Source organism: Bidens hawaiensis, unplaced genomic scaffold (assembly GCF_021521415.1).
Source record: "Bidens hawaiensis isolate Kalapana, Puna unplaced genomic scaffold, B.hawaiensis_p1.1 tig00000820_1, whole genome shotgun sequence".
NCBI classification, from domain to species: domain Eukaryota; kingdom Viridiplantae; phylum Streptophyta; class Magnoliopsida; order Asterales; family Asteraceae; genus Bidens; species Bidens hawaiensis.
In genome coordinates this window covers 249,037-267,231 of record NW_027491048.1, presented here as the reverse complement: position 1 = coordinate 267,231, position 18,195 = coordinate 249,037, and the positions used below count along the sequence as shown (strand labels likewise).

The window sequence follows — 18,195 nt, the reverse complement described above, 5'->3', positions numbered from 1 at the left end:
TATATGTATACAAATAATATCTCATGTATTTTGTCAAATTTGATACTTAGTCGTGTTTGATCATCATTTAATATGTATAATTATTAAAATATTAAAGTTTATACACATTCTTATTTTATACGTAAATAATAGACTCGTGTCTTTTGTCAAATTTGATAATCTTGTTTGATCATGAATTTGTTTGACAACTCGCTCTCTAGATCTATATATAATACACATCTTTACACTATATAATTTATTTTCGAGAAATCAAATGTACATAAATGGCTACTAAATAACTAGGAAGTAATAAAGCTACATTTTAACCTTTGATAATGAAATGAACAAAATAAGGAAATACACCCCCCCCCCCCCCCCCCCCCAATTCATTGAATGGAAAACACACAAGAGAAAGATATCAACAGTCATTAAAATATAATAATCTAAAAACGGGAAAACAGTTTTAACTAATTCTTATCATTATTTAATAATCATAATCAAAGAATTTTAGGCTCACAAAAGTTGCTCCTTTTGGTCCTATAAATACCCACAAAAGAGTTCATGTTTTTCCAACACCTCACCAAACACAAATCATCACATTATTCTTCAATCCTAACAATGTTGTGTTGCTACAACACCAAAACCATTACACATCTTCAAGTAAGTACACACTTCTAAGTTCTACCTTAACATTTTCAAATTCAAAATCCGCGTAAAATCGTAAAGTGACAGAAACAAAACTTTTTAGTCAGGGTTATCATAAGGTCTCTTTTCTGTCACTTATAACTACAGGTCCAACTCATTTTTTTATTTAAATTAGTTCTTATATAAAAATCCAACAAATACCGGAACAACATACCCTCTTGACGCCCTGGTTTCGCCCTTATCCCAAGTGCAAATAATATATTATCAGCATGAGTTATATAGTTATTTTTATATACATTTTATAGCTATAGAAAATATACCCGTCTTTAGGGGTGTAAATGAGCCTAATTGAGCCTAATTTTGACTAGGCTCAAGCTTAGCCCGTGAATTGCTTAATTAAGCTCGGGCTCGGCTAATTTATTATTTAATAATTAATTCATACACGTTTTTGATTGTATTTATATATTTGAAGAAAAGCCTTAAATGAGCCTAACCTCGGCCTGAGCTCATATAGCATCTTAAACGAGCCAAAACTTGGCCCGAGCTCAGTAATGTAGGTAAAACTTAAAAAACACACTAGACTAGTTAACTCGAGCACGACAACTAAACGAGCTTTATTTGAGGCATGAGTTCGAAAAAACACTCCGCCTATTTCGAGGTTTTTATTGATCCGACCTCGAGTAATTCCCGAGTGGCTCAGCTCGTTTGCCCCCCACCCGTCTTATACATTATATCAAGTAAAATAACAATTTTAGACTATTTTAATATTTTCATCATTTTTTTTTTTTTATTTTTTTTTATTTTTTGCAGATGAGAGACATGGTATGGTTATTCGTGGCGGTGACATTAGCCGGAATCATGGCCGGAGTTGAGGGTAGAAACGTAAGACACTTAGAGGGGTCATTAGAGTACACCGCATTAAACTGCAGGAGTCATAGTGCATCAATAACAGAATTTGGAGGGGTTGGAGATGGGAAAACATTAAATACAAGGGCCTTTCAGGAAGCCGTGAATACATTGAGCCAATACGGCTCAGACGGCGGGGCTCAGCTCTATGTACCGGCTGGTCAATGGTTGACCGGCAGCTTTAATCTCACTAGCCATTTTACACTCTTTCTTCACAAGGATGCCACCATCCTTGCTTCACAGGTATTTTAATATTTAATTTAAATCATACTTATATTTTTTGTTTAAATTATTTGTTTGTGTTTTTGTAGCATATATTGGTACAACTTATTTGGGAATTTAGTTGTCATTATTATCAAATATATTTTTCTATTTCTATTAATACAGACATCAAAGATGCAGGCATAGGTGGTTTATAGAATGATTTAAGAGTATGTTAGTTTGCCGTTAAAAAAAAAAGACAAAAAGATACGAGTTTGGTCTGTATTTTGTATTTTTCGAATTAATAAATTTGAGAAACTTTTTGTATTTTTTGAATTAACAAACTGGAGAAGCAGAATGAATTCAAGAAACTGATTTGAATTTGGGTTGATTCGAATAAACAAAATTATAAAATTTGATTATAAATATATAAATTAAATATAAATATATACATTTATGAAAAAATTAATTTATATATGATAGAGGACTTATCATGTAAATATTCATATCTCCAAAACAAACAAAAGTACACACACCAATGAAGGAGTAGAATTGCTTTTGTATAAGGCCTTTTGGCTTGTTTCGAATATGTGATATAGATTTGTCTCTATTTCATGAATATAAATAAAGTATAAAAATTTGATCATAACTTATAACTTTAGACAATTTAATGCAAAAGAAGTAGCTTTTATTTAAAATAAATAAATAAAATTTATATATTATATATTAAAAGCAATGTTTTAAATACCGGAACTACAACTAAACCGTTAGCTTTGGTAGTTCGCTAGTTCGACTGGATGTTATCGTCTAAAAGACTTCTATTTTTTCAATTTCGCCAAACGGTCCTGATTTCCATACACCGGGGAAAAAAACAAGAAACAAAATTACATAGTAAATAGTAGTTTACTTTTGTCTAAACTGCAGTTTACAGCAAAAAGAGGGAGTATGAAAGAACTTAAAAAGTGACCCTTTGCTAATTAAGTTATTAACTAATAATACTCAAACCGTATGGTTCCAGTTAAGTTGAACCAACGGTCCGATCTGATTTTCTAGGCATGAAAACTTGTATGCTAATAATTTTTTATAACTTGATGATCACAGGACATAAATGAATGGCCAGTGATTGATCCTTTGCCGTCATACGGTCACGGAAGAGATGCAGCAGGAGGAAGGTACATTAGTCTCATATTTGGAAACAATCTTACTGATGTTATCATAACAGGTAAAATTAACTAACTAAACATAAATATAACTTTTTATATATAGATAGAAAAATTTATTTAAACCGTCGAAACTGAATTGTGACACGATTGGATTAGGTGACAATGGGACGATCGACGGGCAAGGTTTACTTTGGTGGCAGAAATTCCATGGGAAGAAGTTAAAATACACCCGACCGTACTTGTTTGAGATAATGTATTCCGATACCATTCAGATTTCGAATGTCACGTTTTTAAATTCTCCCTCGTGGAATGTTCATCCCGTTTATAGCAGGTAATCATAGTTAAACCATGCGCAAGGGATGTTCATAATTCGTCGAAACCAATAAAACCATACAAACTGAAGCAAGTCAGCCGGTTTAATATACATACCACTTGGTTCATATTTCAAAACTTATAACCAGACTTGTAAAACCAAACTATGTATAATGTATTATTATTATTATTTTTTTTTTCAATTTAGTAATATGAATTATATGTATTATATTCATGAACCACCATTACTATTATTTAAATAACTAATACAAAATATGCTGTTGCAAAAAAAGAAAATTAGAAATATTGGTTCAAAACTGTCAAACCAGTAAATTCAGCTAGGGGTGTGCGTTGTGCGGTTCGGTGCGGTTTTTGACTAAAACCGAACCGAAACCAACTTTTTTATGATATTTTAAAACCATTTGGTTTCGGTTCGGTTTTGCTCATCGAGCCAAAACTTTTTAGGCAAGAAAAAAAACTAGACCCAAAATCTTGAAATTGGGCAAGATATATATTTTTTCTTTAAACTATTGATTAATAGAATATTGAATATTTAGACTTAAACATTAAAAGAAAATAAAAGACATATTAAAAATCAAAAATCAAAATCAAAACTAAAAGTACCAGAATTATTAGTTATGTATCATATGTAGAAACCAAATATATTTGTTATTAACCATATGTTAAAACTGAACAAATAGTCATTGGTAGATTTTGGTTTCATGGCTTAAAATGTTATAGTTATTTCGATTTTTTGGTTATTTCGGTTCGGTTTTTTCGGTTCTTAACAAAATACAAAACCGAACCAAAACCAATATTTCGGTTTTGCTAAAGTTCAAAACCGAACCGCCGTTTCTAATTCGGTTTGTTTTTTTTTTGGTTTGTACAGTTTTGATTTGGTTTTTTCGGTTTTGTGCACACCCCTAAATTTAGTTAACCAACCAACCCGCCTGGTTTGGTTTTATATTTTTCCTAAAAACCATAATTAGCAGTTTGGACTAGAATTTTTATAAGACTGGTCGAACTGGACTGTGAACATCCCTAGCGCAATATGCACGTTATGCTGGTTGTTCGTATTTCCTAATAAGCTCTTTCTTCTTAAAACCAAAGGTCTTATATAATAATTATTGTAATGCAGCAATATTCTTTTCCAAGGCATTACAATTTTAGCTCCAGTTCAATCTCCAAACACTGATGGAATTAACCCAGGTTAGTTTTAACTTTTTAACATAAGTTTATTCATCATTTAATTTATTTAAATCACTTTTTATTACATTTTATGAACTTAATGTGTCACAGATTCCTGCTCAAACACAAGGATAGAGGACACTTACATAGTGTCTGGGGACGATTGCGTGGCAGTTAAGAGCGGTTGGGACGAGTACGGGATATCCTACGGTATGCCAACACAACACTTGATCATCAAACGCCTGATGTGCATTTCACCTTACAGTGCAGCCATTGCACTAGGAAGTGAAATGTCGGGAGGGATTCAAGACGTGCGGGCGGAGGATATCACCGCCATCAACACCGAATCAGCGGTCCGGATCAAAACCGGAGTCGGGCGTGGGGGGTTTGTGAAGGACATTTATGTAAAAGGCATGTCACTTCATACCATGAAGTGGGTGTTCTGGATCACAGGAAACTACGGGTCCCACGCTGACACACACTGGGACCCAAAAGCTATTCCTGTAATCCAGAACATTAATTATAAAGACATAGTGGCGGAAAACGTTACAATGGCCGCTCGACTGGAGGGAATCTCAGGGGACACGTTTACTGGGATCTGTATATCGAATGCGACCATTGGGATGCGTGTTAAGGCTAAAAAGGTCCCGTGGACGTGTAGTGACGTCGAAGGGGTGACTAGTGGTGTGGTTCCGACGCCGTGTGACTTGTTGCCTGATCAAGGACCGGAGAATATCGGAATGTGTAAATTTCCTCAAGAGAAATTAGATATAGAGAATGTTGAGCTCAAGAAGTGTTCTTATGCTATGCCACAATTCTAGAATTTGTTTTTTTTATACACTTGTATTTTATTTTATGCATTTAAAGTCGCGTATGGAGTTCATTTAGCGACTACATGAATTTATAAAGATGGTTTGTAACTTTGTATCGTGTACGGTTGTGCTTTCTATTATGGAACATGATTTTGGTACAGATAAACTGGAAAGAACATTTATAGGATGTAGAGTAACTAGTAAAAATATTTATATATTTATAACAACTATGCGCGCATTTCTTACTGGCCGGGATTGAATTTTACTGACTCCTTCCAGATGAGCTCTTTGATATTCTCCTCAGTGCAAGATGGCTGCTCAAAGTCAAAACTGAATGGTCTCGGGCATACAGGCTCCTCGTTGATGTCATGAAGCGGTGCTAAGTACGGGTGACAAAGCGCCTCATTAACTGCAAAAATGAAAGCCCAAAAGTTTCAAGAATCTTGGATGTGTGACATAATAATCAGTTTATTTAAAAAAAAAAATATTTCTGTTATTTAAGGCGGTATAATACCTGCAATACGCCTATTCGGGTCAAAAACAAGCATTTTTTCCAGCAAATCCAACACCCCGGGAGATTTATTCGGGAATCTAGCAGAGAATTGTTGCTTTGGATACTGAGGAAGTTGTCGAACATATCTTCGTGCATTATCGCTTCTTAGAAATCCAAGACTCGCGTCTTCTGGTGAACCTATCAGCTATTAAAAACAAGTAAACATGGTCAAACTGCTTAGAGTGAACTGCAGTTTTCGTCCATATGGTTTGTCCAAATATGCGATTTAAGTCCAATAGTTTCAATTTTGCGGTTTTCGTCCATGTGGTTTCATTTCACTTGCAATTAAACCCGAATTCACTAATCCCATTAAGTCTGGTTGTTAAACCCGTCAGCGTGCCCTTCACGTGAGGGGCAGTTTTGTCCTTTTATTCCCCAAATACACCCCATCTCCTCGTGTGAGGGGGCTTGCGAATTAGGACAAGTTTTTTTTTAGGGAGAAAACGGACAAAAATGCCCTTCACGTGAGGGGCACGCTGATGGTTTAAACGTAATGAATTCGGGTTTAATTGCAAGTGAAATGAAACCACAGAGATGAAAATCGCAAAATTGAAACTATTGAACTAAAACCGTAGATTTGGACAAACCACAGGGACGAAAACCGCAGTTTACTCAACTGCTTATTTACAACATTGTTTTAAACTAAGGTGTAAAGGATTATAACCTCAGTGATAAGTCTAAGTTGATGAACATAATCTTTGCCCGGGAACAAGGGTTGTCGGGTCATAATTTCGCCAAGAATGCAACCTACTGACCAGATGTCAATTGCTGCTGTGTACTCTGAACAGTTTAAGAGCAATTCTGGGGCCCGGTACCATCGAGTGACGACATATTCAGTCATGAAATCTGTCTCGGATGTCGTTCTCGCAAGTCCAAAATCCGCAATCCTTAAGTCACAGTTAGCATTCAGAAGCAAGTTGCTCGGTTTTAGATCACGGTGCAATACATTTGCAGAATGAACATACTTAAGTCCTCTTAATATTTGATATAGAAAATACTGCATAGCATGCATTAAAGGATTAGTAAACAAATAGTTGCATCCAAAAGATGAAAAGTGTTACAATAGTATAAGCCATTCAAAAATGGAATACTGATTATGATTTTTTAAACTTTAGTAAATTGCGGTTTTTGTCCCTGTGATTTGTCCGAATATGCGGTTTTAGTCCAGTAGTTTCAAATTTGCGATTTTCGTTCCTGTGGTTTCACTTCACCTGCAATTAAACCCGAATTCGTTAACCCGTTAAGTCTGGTCGTTAAACCCATCAGCGTGCCCTTCACGTGAGGGGTAGTTTTGTCCTTTTTTCCCCAAATACACCCTAGCCCCTCACGTGCGGGGGGCTTGCAAATTACGACTCGGGTTTATTTGGGGAGAAAAAAGACAAAAATGTCCCTCACGTGAATGGCACAATGATGGGTTTGACGACCAAACTTAACGGGGTTAACGAATTCAGGTTTAATTGCAAGTGAAATGAAACCACAAAGATGAAAATCGCAAATTTGAAACTTTTGGACTAAAACCACAGATTTGGACATTTCAAAAGGACGAAAACCGCAGTTCACTCAGTAAAAGTCTACAATAAGAGGAATGGGGCCGAACCCGACAGTGATCATCAGCTAGGGGTTGATTAGAGCGTATACACTGATGAAGATCCGTGTCCATTAACTCATAAACAATGTATACATCATTAAAGTTTTCCTTCAGTGGAGGCCGTATGATGTCTTTAATTGCGATAACCTGCAGACGTTGAACGCAAATCATAAACTTGTGATTGTGCATAACAAGTAACATTAACACATTAATAAAGAAACTCACATTTTCATGGTCCATGTGGCACAGAAGCTTGATCTCTCTTAACGTCCGTTTGGCATCTATTCTGTTATCAAATGCATTACCGATTTTCTTGATGGCAACTTCTGCACGCGTCTCTGCATTCATTGCAGCACTGCAGTAAACGAATAATAAAAGTCAGCTCGCTTCATTTTCTTTAGAAAATATATGTACCAACAAGAGCATAATGCTAACCAACAAATATAAACCATAAAACAGTACAATAACTATAATTCAACATTATACATAAATCAATACACTATGTTGATTAATAATACTCCAAACGAGTTCGAGGATTAAACTAACTAGCATGGATTGTGGCATCAAATCGAATCCATTCATGATTATTGGATGTTAGGTTTACTATTATAGAGTTTGCATTTCGTTCTTTATATATTGTATGATATACAAACATAATCAACTCAATATTGTACCGTCTTACATGATATCAGAGCCTTGGATTTCTCGAACCGTCTTCCCTACGTATACAACACACAAAAATGCAAATCCCAGATACCAAATGGTAGGGGTGAGCAAAAACCAAAAAAAAACCATAACCGACAAACCTAATTGGTTATGGTTAAGTGAATCTGGTTAATCGATCATTTGGCTATGGTTACATTTAATGTGTCTTGTTAACCAACTTTAACTGAAATCGAACCGAACCTTGTATGATTGTGTTTTTAAAAATTCTATACCTCTATTTTCATCTTTTATACCTTCGAACATTTAAATTCATACTACAAATGTCTATAACCGAGCTTGGAACACCATAACCAAGCTTGGAATCGGCATATTTCAGCTTCGAAACTTCAAAAATCAGCTTTGAACACCATAGCAATATAACATAGCCAATCAACAAAACCTAAGGAAAAAAAATAATAAAAAAATACGTTGGACAAATAACAGAACTTAACCAAACATATGGTTAACAGACCATTCGGTTATGGTAAAGCCGACTTTGCACACCCGTGAACTCATAATAATAAACCTTATATCCAATAACTTACAAAATGATCAAATTTCACTAACTACAAATCAAAAACACAAAATCAACTTAAAAAAAACGTATCACAACGAGTTCGATTTCATACCAAACAATACCGTAAGCTCCTCGACCAACCGGACGTATAGGAGGAACATATTTCCTAGTAACTTCAAACAAGTTACCATAAATATTATACTGAACGTAACGGCCACCATGTGTAACAACTCCTTTAATATTATTGTTACTATTATTATTATTATTATTGTGAGGATCTCCTGTAGTAACAGTGGTGTTGTCCATGATTGATTTGTTTTGTTTAGAATATGAATATGTGTTTTGTTTTGTTTAGAGAAATGGTGAAATTGAGGAAGAAAGTAGTGAGATATTGACAGTTGACAACTTTTGAACTGTACTTGTGATATCCATGAACAAAGTTAGATTTTTATATCTTTTTTTGTGCAGTTGAAGATGTGGTCTCATCGGACCCTACACCTGTTTATGATGGCTTTGACTTTTCAACTTTTCAACTACTAACACTCATCTTGGAAATTATATTATTAATTTATTATTATTTTATGTGAAATAATTAAGGGTGGTAGGTTAAAGAAGCCAAGAAGGTATATTCCTATATATAGCTAGAGCACACGTAGTGGATCTCGTGGAGAGCCGCGAAGAAGCCGGCACCGGGTGGAAACATCGGTAGGGGTGTGCGTGGTACGGTTTTGGGCTAAAACCAAACCGAAAACCAAAACTTCGGTTTTTGGATTTTTGAAACCATTTGGTTTCGGTTTTCGTTTTGGTTTCAGTTCGGTTTCGGTTTTTTTGGATTTTGTCATTTGAGTTTAAAAATTTTAGGCCGAAAATAAAATTCGACCAAAAATAATGATTTTAGGTATATATAATTTTGTTAATAATTAACCAATCGACTATTATACATTTTAACAAAAGTATTTAAGTTACATATATATTAAATTGTTATAAATTACTTATAATAAAAAATAAAAATCAAGAAATTCGGTTCGGTTCAGTTTTTTCGGTTTTTATTACATGCAAAACCAAAACCGAATCGCTAGTTTGGTTTTAGAAATATATAAAGCGTAACTGTCGGTTTTGTTTTGGTTTGGGTTATTCGGTTTGAAATTTTCGGTTTTTTCGATTTCGGGGTGGCTTTTTCGGTTTCGTACACACCCCTACCCACCGGTTTCTTCCGAGTAGTTTTTCACTGGAATACGTGGAGTGTATCCTGTTTTTTATGGAAAAGTGAAAAAAACTCCGTATAATATGATTAATAATTAAATTTGTAACTATTATTTTAAAGTTACTTAAAAATGTTGTTGAAAGGTTGTGAAATGTTCCAACCAGTTAATTTTTTTTATAAATGTTTATAAGTTATTTAAAATTTAATAAACCAAATAAAATATAACACTTGGTTATTATTTAGTGATTGATTTATGCTAATTTTGTTTTACATTAATCGACCAATTATGAAACTTGATACTACTGTTTAGTTTCTGCTTCAATTTAATTAGAAAAAAAAATAGCTATAAAATGTTACATTTAGTTTACTACATTTTAAAGTTTTAAATATTGATAAAAAGAATCACAGGATTTAAACATCTAATAAGAATTTAGTGATTTTACATAAACAAAAAAAACTTTTAGCTATTTTAGTGAAACACTTAAAAAATTCTTGATTAATATTAGGTGGAGTGTCGTGTAAACAAACATATAAATTAATCTATTTATCTATCTATAATATATATAAACGAAAACCCAAAAATCCTAAGTGTCGCGATGTGGTTGCTCTCCTCTTTTTTGGAGTCACCAGATTTGCTTGATTTTTAAATGAAGGTTTCTCATGCATTTGACCCGATTTCACGGGTATGAGTCATATCAAACCCATATTTTTCTTAAACGAGTTATAACATATCATTTAACTAAAAACTAATATCACCAAATATTTGATATAATAATCCTATAAAGTAGGGATATACAGGGGCGGATGTACGGCAAAGGCAGGGGTAGCACCCGCTACCCCTCAACTTTTCCGGCGTAGAGGAAATTCTATTTTTCTTTTTACGTTTTATGTATTACGTTATCCCTGAGGTTATATTATGTTTCCCCTGAATTTAGCGAAGAAGATGGAGCGGCAAATATAACTCAGAACATATTTGAAGACCGGTGAAGAAGATGGAGCAGTCGAGCAGACAAGCAGATGAAGAAGATGGAGCAGACAACATGTGTTGTTTTAAGGAATTAATTTCATTGTTTCATTTAGGCCCTCCATGTTTAACTTTATAATTTATTTGGTCCCAATGTATTTAAAAGAAATTTATATAATACCTCCTTCTAGTTTCGTGTATGCCTACTATTCTAAAGATTAACTTTATAATTTATTTGCATGCTAATTGCCCATTTAGTTTATAATAATTTTTTTGCATGTTCATTGCTCCAAAGATATTTAGTATTAGACGAATTTAGGAACTTTTCATCATCTTTAACAATGTTTATTGTCTTAGCGTTACATGGAAGTTAGGATTATGAACTTTAGCTCCATGACTTATTTTTCATAAAAAGTTATGTTTATTTTAATAACTGAAACTTTTAACATTTGATTTTCAAGTACAAAAAAAGTATTTTGAACTACAATATGCTACTATTTTAAATTAAAAATTTTATGTAAACATTTTCTTTAATTTGATTTATAGTTATTACCGTCATTTTGTTGTATCACATCAAGTCATAAGCAAATAACATTTTTCTAAATTTATTAATTTCGTCATCTTCATGGTTTTAATTATATATATAATTATAAGCAATTAATATTTTTAGCTTAATTTTGTGTATACCCTTTGTAAATCAAGGAATCGTCTAGCCTGCAAACTGCAATTTCTTCTTCCCTAAGAATCAAAGACCGACATGCTCGTTATTCTACTTCTCCTTCGATTAACCATTGTTTGAAAATCGTGTTGGCCACCCGTGTTTGAAAACAAAAAGCATCGACCATCGGATTGTAAAAAACTTCGCCGACAACCTCTTTAAAAAACACACATCGCAGTAAAAAAAATTATGTTACCCCTGAAATTATGTTCTAGATCCGCCACTGAGGATATACTAAAAATTAGTATATGATTTATTTAAAAACATATATATATATATATATATATATATATATATTATTTATAATTAAAAAACAATTTGTAGTATAAAAAAATAAATGAGTTTTTGGTCTCATCAAACCTATATAGCTTTTAAACCAGGTTATAGCATATCATTTATTTGTGAAACAATTTATCATCAAACCATAAGTATATTGTTATTAACTTTCATATAATTAAAAAAATAAAAATTCAAAAAATAAATAATATAAAACAACCTCCGTAATACGGGGGATAAAAACTAGTAATAATATAAATAACTAGGTTTTAATATAATCATAAAAACTATTCGTTTTTAATTATTGTTTCATTTTTATGAAGTTTTCTTATCTAGTGGCCCTTTTCCTTTACAATTACTATGTACTTAAGCTTGAAATACATAATCATTAAATCCTAACAATTACTATGTACTTAAGTTTCATATTTATTCCATTTAGACCACTTATTTTTATATAAAAAAAGGCACTCTAATTGAAAAATATTCCATGAAACAATCCTAAAACATATGTTAGCGTACAGGTGTACTTTATTTTTTTTTTTGAACTGTGAATTTTATAAACAAGGAAACAACAAGACCACCTCCACACCTCGGAGGAAAGTCACCAAACACCAAAAAAATCTACATAAGTTTAAACTTACACCAACTAGACCAATCTAAGAATCTATTTTTTGATCTATATTTGAACCATAAAAAGCCGAGAGACTTTATATCCCCAATAATATCTTCAATCTTGATATCTTTTCCTTCAAACACCTTTTCGTTTCTAGCCTTCCACACCCTCCAACAAGCAATTATAACTATACCATGAAAAGCTTCCTTCTCAACCGGCCCAAGCTTACACGATTTGTGAAGCTCCAATAAATCTCTAACCGAGAAACCGTAGATGGGGGGGGGGGGACTCTACACCACTTACTAACGTGATCCCAAACTATCGCCGCAACCATACACCCGGTGATTATGTGATCGGCCGACTCGTTACCCAACTCACAGAAAACACACAAATCATTCGTTACCGGGACATTCCTTCTAACTAACGCCATTCGGGTAGGAATTCTATTCATTTCCACCCTCCAAACGTGAATGTTACACTTCGCCGGGACCCATTTACTCCACTTCATAACGTAATTATTAACATCCTCTTTTTCCTTTAAAATCATTTTCTTAACCGATCTCACCGTGAAATCCCCTCTGCTATCTCCTAGCCACTCCCAAGCATCTTGGCCACCTTTCCAGACAGCCAAAGTCATAATTTGAAAGCACTTCTCCCACTTTGCCATTTCTTGAGCTGAATTCGGATACCTGATCCAATCCCATTTCCAGCCAAACTCTCCACCAATCCTCCAAAACATGTCACTAACATTGCACAACTTGTTCCTTTCCAGTTTGAAGAGGTTAGGACATACTTCCTTTACTCTTGAATTTCCAGCCCATATATCCTCCCAAAACTTCATGTTTTGACCATTACCCAAAATCCCTTTTATTAGATCCACCATCTTTCTTCCATCCTTTTATTAGATCCACCATCTTTCTTCCATCCAACTTAAGCTTGTTAACCGCTTTGACAATATTTAACCAGACACTTGTAAAGCCATTATTAACCGGAACTACATCCCCAACTTTAGTTTGAGAATGGATAGACATTATCAACCTCTTCCATAACCCATCTTTCTCCGTCTTGAATCTCCAAGACCACTTGGCTAATAAAGAATTGTTAACGTCTTTGAGCCTTGAAATACCCAGACCGCCCCTATCTTTCGGAAAAGCGATCCTTTCCCAAGCGACCCAATGAATCTTTTTTTCATTACTCGACCCTCCCCATAAGAAATTCTTCATAATCTTTTCTAAATTTCTAAGTTCTCCACAACTTTGTCTGGCACTTTGAACAAAGAGAAGTAATAAACTGGGAGGCTTTCAAGAACCGATTTAATTAAAACCACTCTACCACCTATTGACAATGAGTGAGCTTTCCAAACCGCCAACCTTTTCTCGAAAACATCAACGATCCGGTTCCAATTGTTAACCTTATTCACATTGGCTCCCACTGAGATGCCTAAATGTAAAAAAGGCATCATCCCACTTTTACACCCAATCACCCTAGCCGTATCTTTGACCTACGTCACGGACACATTACTACCGATGACCTCAGATTTTTTTAGATTAATTTTAAGGCCTGAGCAAAGATGGAAGCACCTTAAAATTCTGTTAACATTTACCAAGTTAGTTTCCGACCATTCTCTAAGGAGCATGGCATCATCAGCATATAAAAGATGGGAAACAACTGGTCCTCTATTTGGCGTGCGAAAACCCTTAAAAATACCATCCGCCACAGCTTTACTAATCATATTCGAAAAAGCCTCCACCATTATAATGAACAAAAACGGGGAAAGGGGGTATCCTTGCCTCATGCCTTTATGGCATTGGAACTCAAAAGTAGGAGATCCGTTCACTAGAACCAAAGATCTAGCCGAGGAGAGGACTCCAAAAATCCACTTACACCAAACTTCTGGAAACCCATTTGCATCATAATTGAAACTAAGAACTTCCAATGAACATTATCGTAGGCTTTCTCAAAATCAATTTTTAAAAAGAAGGCTTTGTTTGGTCTCTCCTCCAAAGTCTCTTTAAACCTGGCCCTGAAAAAGCAAAAAACTTCCTTTTTAATAAGTTTTGGTTTATCACACCAAAATCCGTTAACTTCCAACCCCGGAATAACATTCTGCCTTTTCCTGTTATTAATAAATCTATGAAAGAAAGCAGAATTGTCATCTCCGAACATAGCCCACCGAATCCTCGACCTTTGCTTGAGATCTTTAACTTTTAAGTTTGCCAACTCCGTTAAATCTTTAAGACATTCCATTCTGACCCATTCTTCGTCCTCCGATAAATCCGTAGATTCCATATCCAGCTCAACCTTTTCCAACTCCATTTTCAACATTTTCTCCTTCTTTTGCTTTAGTTTTTCCCCACCACCTTTTTAATTCGTTCCTCAACATTTTAAATTTTTTAACCAAAGCTAAATCAGGAGGCCCTTCATAAACCCACCTCTCACAAGCCTTGCGAACCACTTTATCAAAATCCGGCCAATCCATCCAAGAGTTAAAGAACCGGAATGGACGGTGTCCAAAGTTAATCTCCTTCGTGATAAGAATCAAAGGTCTATGGTCCGACAAAAACCTTGGCAACACTCTAAGACACGCATTCGGCCATAGGTTAACCAATTCTGGGCTGACCAAACACCTGTCAATTTTGCTCATCTTATTGCCCACAGAGAAAGTATACTTGCCCCCTTTCATATCATACTCTACCAAGTTATTTTCATAAATAAACTCATTAAAATCTCTCGTTCTAACCGGGTTGAAGATAGAATTCCTTCTTTCGTCTGGAAATCTGACCACATTAAAGTCCCCTAACACGAACCATAAACCAGAGTGTCTGCCCTTTACGCTCCCACAAACTTTTCTTCTCCGTCGTTCCTTGAGGGGCATAAACGTTAATAACACAGATAGGGTCATTGCTTCCCACCATTTCCCCTTTTATAAATAAGAAATTTCTATTTTTAATAGACTCCAATAACTTAAACTTCACATCTAGCAGTAGCACCAACAAACTCCATCCCAAAGGAAGAATATCAATCTCTACCGCAAGCGTTTCCTGAACCGCCAAGAATCAAATCTCTTCCTTACACTTTATATCCCTGATTTATTAGTAACGTTTTGTTTTATGTGTAAAATTTAAAAAAATAATAGTTTATTTTTCCTGTATAGATTTATACATATATAGTGTAGATGTTATTATAAATTGCACATATATATTGTTATTTGTGTGTTGGGTTACACATTTCCTTTCACAAATTGTTAGTTCCTTTCATTTTCACAATTTCATTAACACATAAAAAATATTCAAACAACATATAACTAATTTAAAGTATAAAAAAAACATAGCTAAAAAAAATACATAACTAAAAATATAAAAAAACATAACTAAAGAAAAAAAACATAACTAAAAAATATACTAATATCCGTAATATTCGCGCATTTTTTCACGTCGTCGTTGAAACAATAATGCGGCTTGCTCATGAAACCCCTCCGCTTTGAGGGATTCGTAGTCTTCTTTCATTTGACGTAATTCCAACGTCTGGTTCAGCTTTTCTTGTTGTTTGTTGGATGCTCGAAGGTCGTTTCCTATTTCCGTGGCATTTGTTTCCAAATGACCGACCAACTCGTTTAATTCACTGGGCGCCGTATTGAATCGTGTTGACGACGAACCTTCCCCCTTATTTTTTTCTCGATCTCCCGCGTGGTCGAGGCAACTCCTCTACGTCTTCGTTGTTGGCTATATTAACATCGTCGGCTAAATTAACCGTGTCATCCAGGAAGAAGCTACGAGCATCGGAGGGTGTGTTTGGTGTGCTCAGATTTGTCGACGACGATGTCTTCGACTTTTTTGAAGGCTGGGATGAGTCGGCTCTTCGGGCGACTGGAACAGTTAGTGCCCCGTTCCATTTCGCGCAACGACGTAGTTTTTCCCAACAATTCAAATACTTGAACGGTTTCCCGGGCCGCTCTAAAGTTTGGCCCTGAGCTCGAAAGTCGCTCAAGGCTTGAGTTATAATGTCGCCGTCGTTATGCCCGCTACGCCAGCGGGATCCCTGCAACCGGTTAATTATCCCGGCAAATTTTTGACAATCGGCGTTAAGCCCCTTTCAGTGGGCTTGAACCGTTTCTTTTCCCCGGTATTCTTTGGGTTTATCGGTTATCGCGAGCCAAGCTTCAAATACTTTCTTCCAAAACACTCCGGTGGCTTGAAAGTTAGCTACAAATTAAAATTATTTGTCACAGTTAGTATACAATTTAATAAACACTAAATACATTTTTAATAAATGCTTAATATTAAAAAACTTACCGACGTTGGGATCCTCCGAAATGACGATCCAAGTCCTTGCGAGGGTCACCTCCTCCGCCTCGCTCCAATGCTTGTATGGATCACGTTGCGCCATCGGCTGCCCCGGTTGTTTTTTTTTTGTGTGTTTACGGGTTGCCTTTTTGCTTGAACCGGAGGCCCGTGCCGTTTGTGTCTCCGGCACCGTCACCGGCTCCAACTCCGGTGGTGTAGACCCGAACGCCGGCATTAAGTTTTGGGGGCTGAGATAGTTGGCGTACATGTTTACGTTCGGGTCGGAAAATTGAAACGGATAGCTCGGTTGGTTTAGGTTCATCGGGTTTCATTGTAAGTTTGGTTGGTTCGATTGGCTTGGTTGCGAACCATACGTTTGACCGAAAGGAGGGAATTGGTAGTTCGGTTGGTTCGGGTTGTTTTTAGGATTCATTTTGCTAATTTTTTGTAAGAATTTGGGTATGAATTAAGGCTGTCACTTTTACCCGAAACCCGAAACCCAACCCGAAAAAACTCGTACCCGAACCCGAACTAACCCGACTCGAAGAACCCGAACCCGAGAAAAGACTAACCCGAACCCGAACCGAAGTAATTCGGGTTGATTCTTGGGTTTTATTTATAAGATTTGGGTCAACCCGATTAAACTTTTAGTTTTGAAATTAAATATATTTTTATGTATAACAGGCTAAGTCTTGGTCACTAAAGTTATCAGAATTTGGCTCTAATCGACTGTTGTCATTCTAACTATTATGGATGCTTAGTATTAATTTATGAATTCCGTTTATTACTAATAGCAACCATAATCGAACAACCAAATCACGCCCAATTGAATACGATTATGGTTCGAGTTAGTTTTCCTCTTCTTTTGAATTGTGTTATCAAGTTAGGTTAATTTATTATTTGATTATATTTGTTATAAGCAAAGATGAATATTTTGTTTTAACTTTAGCATTATAGTTTTTAAAAAAAAATTGGTTTTGCGCTTTTTTCTAGGATACACGAAACCCGATTAATCCAACCCGAAAAAACCCGACCCGAATTACCCGAACCCGAAAAACAAACCCGAAGAACACCCCTAGTATGAATTGTGTATAAAATGGATATAAAATGGAGAAGAAGGGTGTATGTTTATATATATATATATATATATATATATATATATATATATTGTTTTAATTAATTAATTTTTTTTACATTTGACCGTTTGCAACGGTCCATTAAATATAATATTATTATTTTTCAAACAACCCGGCGACAAAAGAACCCCGCCCCCGCCCCTTTTTCGCCCAAAAAACGGGGGGGGGGGGGGGGGTGTTTGTGCCCCTTCTCGCCATTTGTCGCCCAAGCTCAAGCCCACTACATATGGCCTTATGGGGTGCAAACGAGCAGAGATGTTCTCGAGTTACTAAGCTCGGATCGATAAAAGCTTGAAACAAAAAGAGCGTTTTCGAGCTTAAGCTAGTCAAATAAAGCTCGTGTAGTTATAGAGCCCCAACTCGAGCCTTGAATGGGAAACTTATTTAGACTTGTGGAGCCTTAACGAGCCATGTGTATTTTTAAGTTTACTA

At 35.3% G+C, this 18,195-nt stretch overlaps 4 protein-coding genes and 1 long non-coding RNA gene across 5 annotated transcripts; 1 reads left to right on the top strand and 4 right to left on the bottom strand.

Annotated features, from left to right (window-relative positions):
* Positions 1-554: 554 nt before the first annotated feature.
* LOC143541829 (putative polygalacturonase) lies at positions 555-5,328 on the top strand. Its single transcript, XM_077034548.1, has 6 exons — positions 555-639; positions 1,435-1,773; positions 2,833-2,953; positions 3,051-3,225; positions 4,345-4,415; positions 4,506-5,328. Exons 1-6 carry the CDS (start codon positions 598-600, stop codon positions 5,213-5,215), a joined length of 1,458 nt encoding a protein of 485 aa, XP_076890663.1. The 5' UTR covers positions 555-597; the 3' UTR covers positions 5,216-5,328.
* Positions 5,322-8,997, bottom strand: LOC143541818 (mitogen-activated protein kinase homolog MMK2-like). Its single transcript, XM_077034540.1, has 6 exons — positions 8,682-8,997; positions 7,573-7,702; positions 7,357-7,494; positions 6,424-6,756; positions 5,721-5,904; positions 5,322-5,615 (listed from the first exon to the last, which is right to left on the bottom strand). The coding sequence occupies exons 1-6, from the start codon at positions 8,873-8,875 to the stop codon at positions 5,449-5,451; spliced, it is 1,146 nt and encodes a 381-aa protein (XP_076890655.1). The 5' UTR covers positions 8,876-8,997; the 3' UTR covers positions 5,322-5,448.
* Positions 8,998-12,352: 3,355 nt separating this feature from the next.
* LOC143540934 (uncharacterized) lies at positions 12,353-13,185 on the bottom strand. The gene is made up of 2 exons (XM_077033886.1): positions 12,652-13,185; positions 12,353-12,502 (listed from the first exon to the last, which is right to left on the bottom strand). Exons 1-2 carry the CDS (start codon positions 13,183-13,185, stop codon positions 12,353-12,355), a joined length of 684 nt encoding a protein of 227 aa, XP_076890001.1.
* A 390-nt stretch (positions 13,186-13,575) lies between these two features.
* Positions 13,576-14,097, bottom strand: LOC143540928 (uncharacterized). The gene is made up of 2 exons (XM_077033880.1): positions 13,948-14,097; positions 13,576-13,845 (listed from the first exon to the last, which is right to left on the bottom strand). The coding sequence occupies exons 1-2, from the start codon at positions 14,095-14,097 to the stop codon at positions 13,576-13,578; spliced, it is 420 nt and encodes a 139-aa protein (XP_076889995.1).
* A 1,744-nt stretch (positions 14,098-15,841) lies between these two features.
* Positions 15,842-17,089, bottom strand: LOC143539409 (uncharacterized). The gene is made up of 2 exons (XR_013136435.1): positions 16,849-17,089; positions 15,842-16,017 (listed from the first exon to the last, which is right to left on the bottom strand). It is a non-coding gene; the product is annotated as an uncharacterized LOC143539409 (long non-coding RNA).
* Between the last annotated feature and the right edge of the window lie 1,106 nt (positions 17,090-18,195).

Excerpts from the sequence above, each read along its gene's own strand:
- LOC143541829 (XM_077034548.1), top strand. The coding sequence starts at position 598 with ATGTTGTGTTGCTACAACACCAAAACCATTACACATCTTCAA. Across the intron at positions 1,774-2,832 it reads CCACCATCCTTGCTTCACAG|GACATAAATGAATGGCCAGT; the intron begins GTATTTTAATAT and ends TGATGATCACAG. Across the intron at positions 3,226-4,344 it reads GTTCATCCCGTTTATAGCAG|CAATATTCTTTTCCAAGGCA; the intron begins GTAATCATAGTT and ends ATTGTAATGCAG.
- LOC143540934 (XM_077033886.1), bottom strand. The coding sequence starts at position 13,185 with ATGAAGTTTTGGGAGGATATATGGGCTGGAAATTCAAGAGTAAAGGAA. Across the intron at positions 12,503-12,651 it reads CGGCGATAGTTTGGGATCAC|GCTAGAAACGAAAAGGTGTT; the intron begins GTTAGTAAGTGG and ends AGGGTGTGGAAG.
- LOC143540928 (XM_077033880.1), bottom strand. The coding sequence starts at position 14,097 with ATGGTGGAGGCTTTTTCGAATATGATTAGTAAAGCTGTGGCGGATGGT. Across the intron at positions 13,846-13,947 it reads AATGGTCGGAAACTAACTTG|GTCAAAGATACGGCTAGGGT; the intron begins GTAAATGTTAAC and ends TCCGTGACGTAG.
- LOC143541818 (XM_077034540.1), bottom strand. The coding sequence starts at position 8,875 with ATGGACAACACCACTGTTACTACAGGAGATCCTCACAATAATAATAAT. Across the intron at positions 7,495-7,572 it reads GCCACATGGACCATGAAAAT|GTTATCGCAATTAAAGACAT; the intron begins GTGAGTTTCTTT and ends CAACGTCTGCAG. Across the intron at positions 6,757-7,356 it reads TAGCTGATGATCACTGTCGG|TATTTTCTATATCAAATATT; the intron begins GTTCGGCCCCAT and ends CATGCTATGCAG.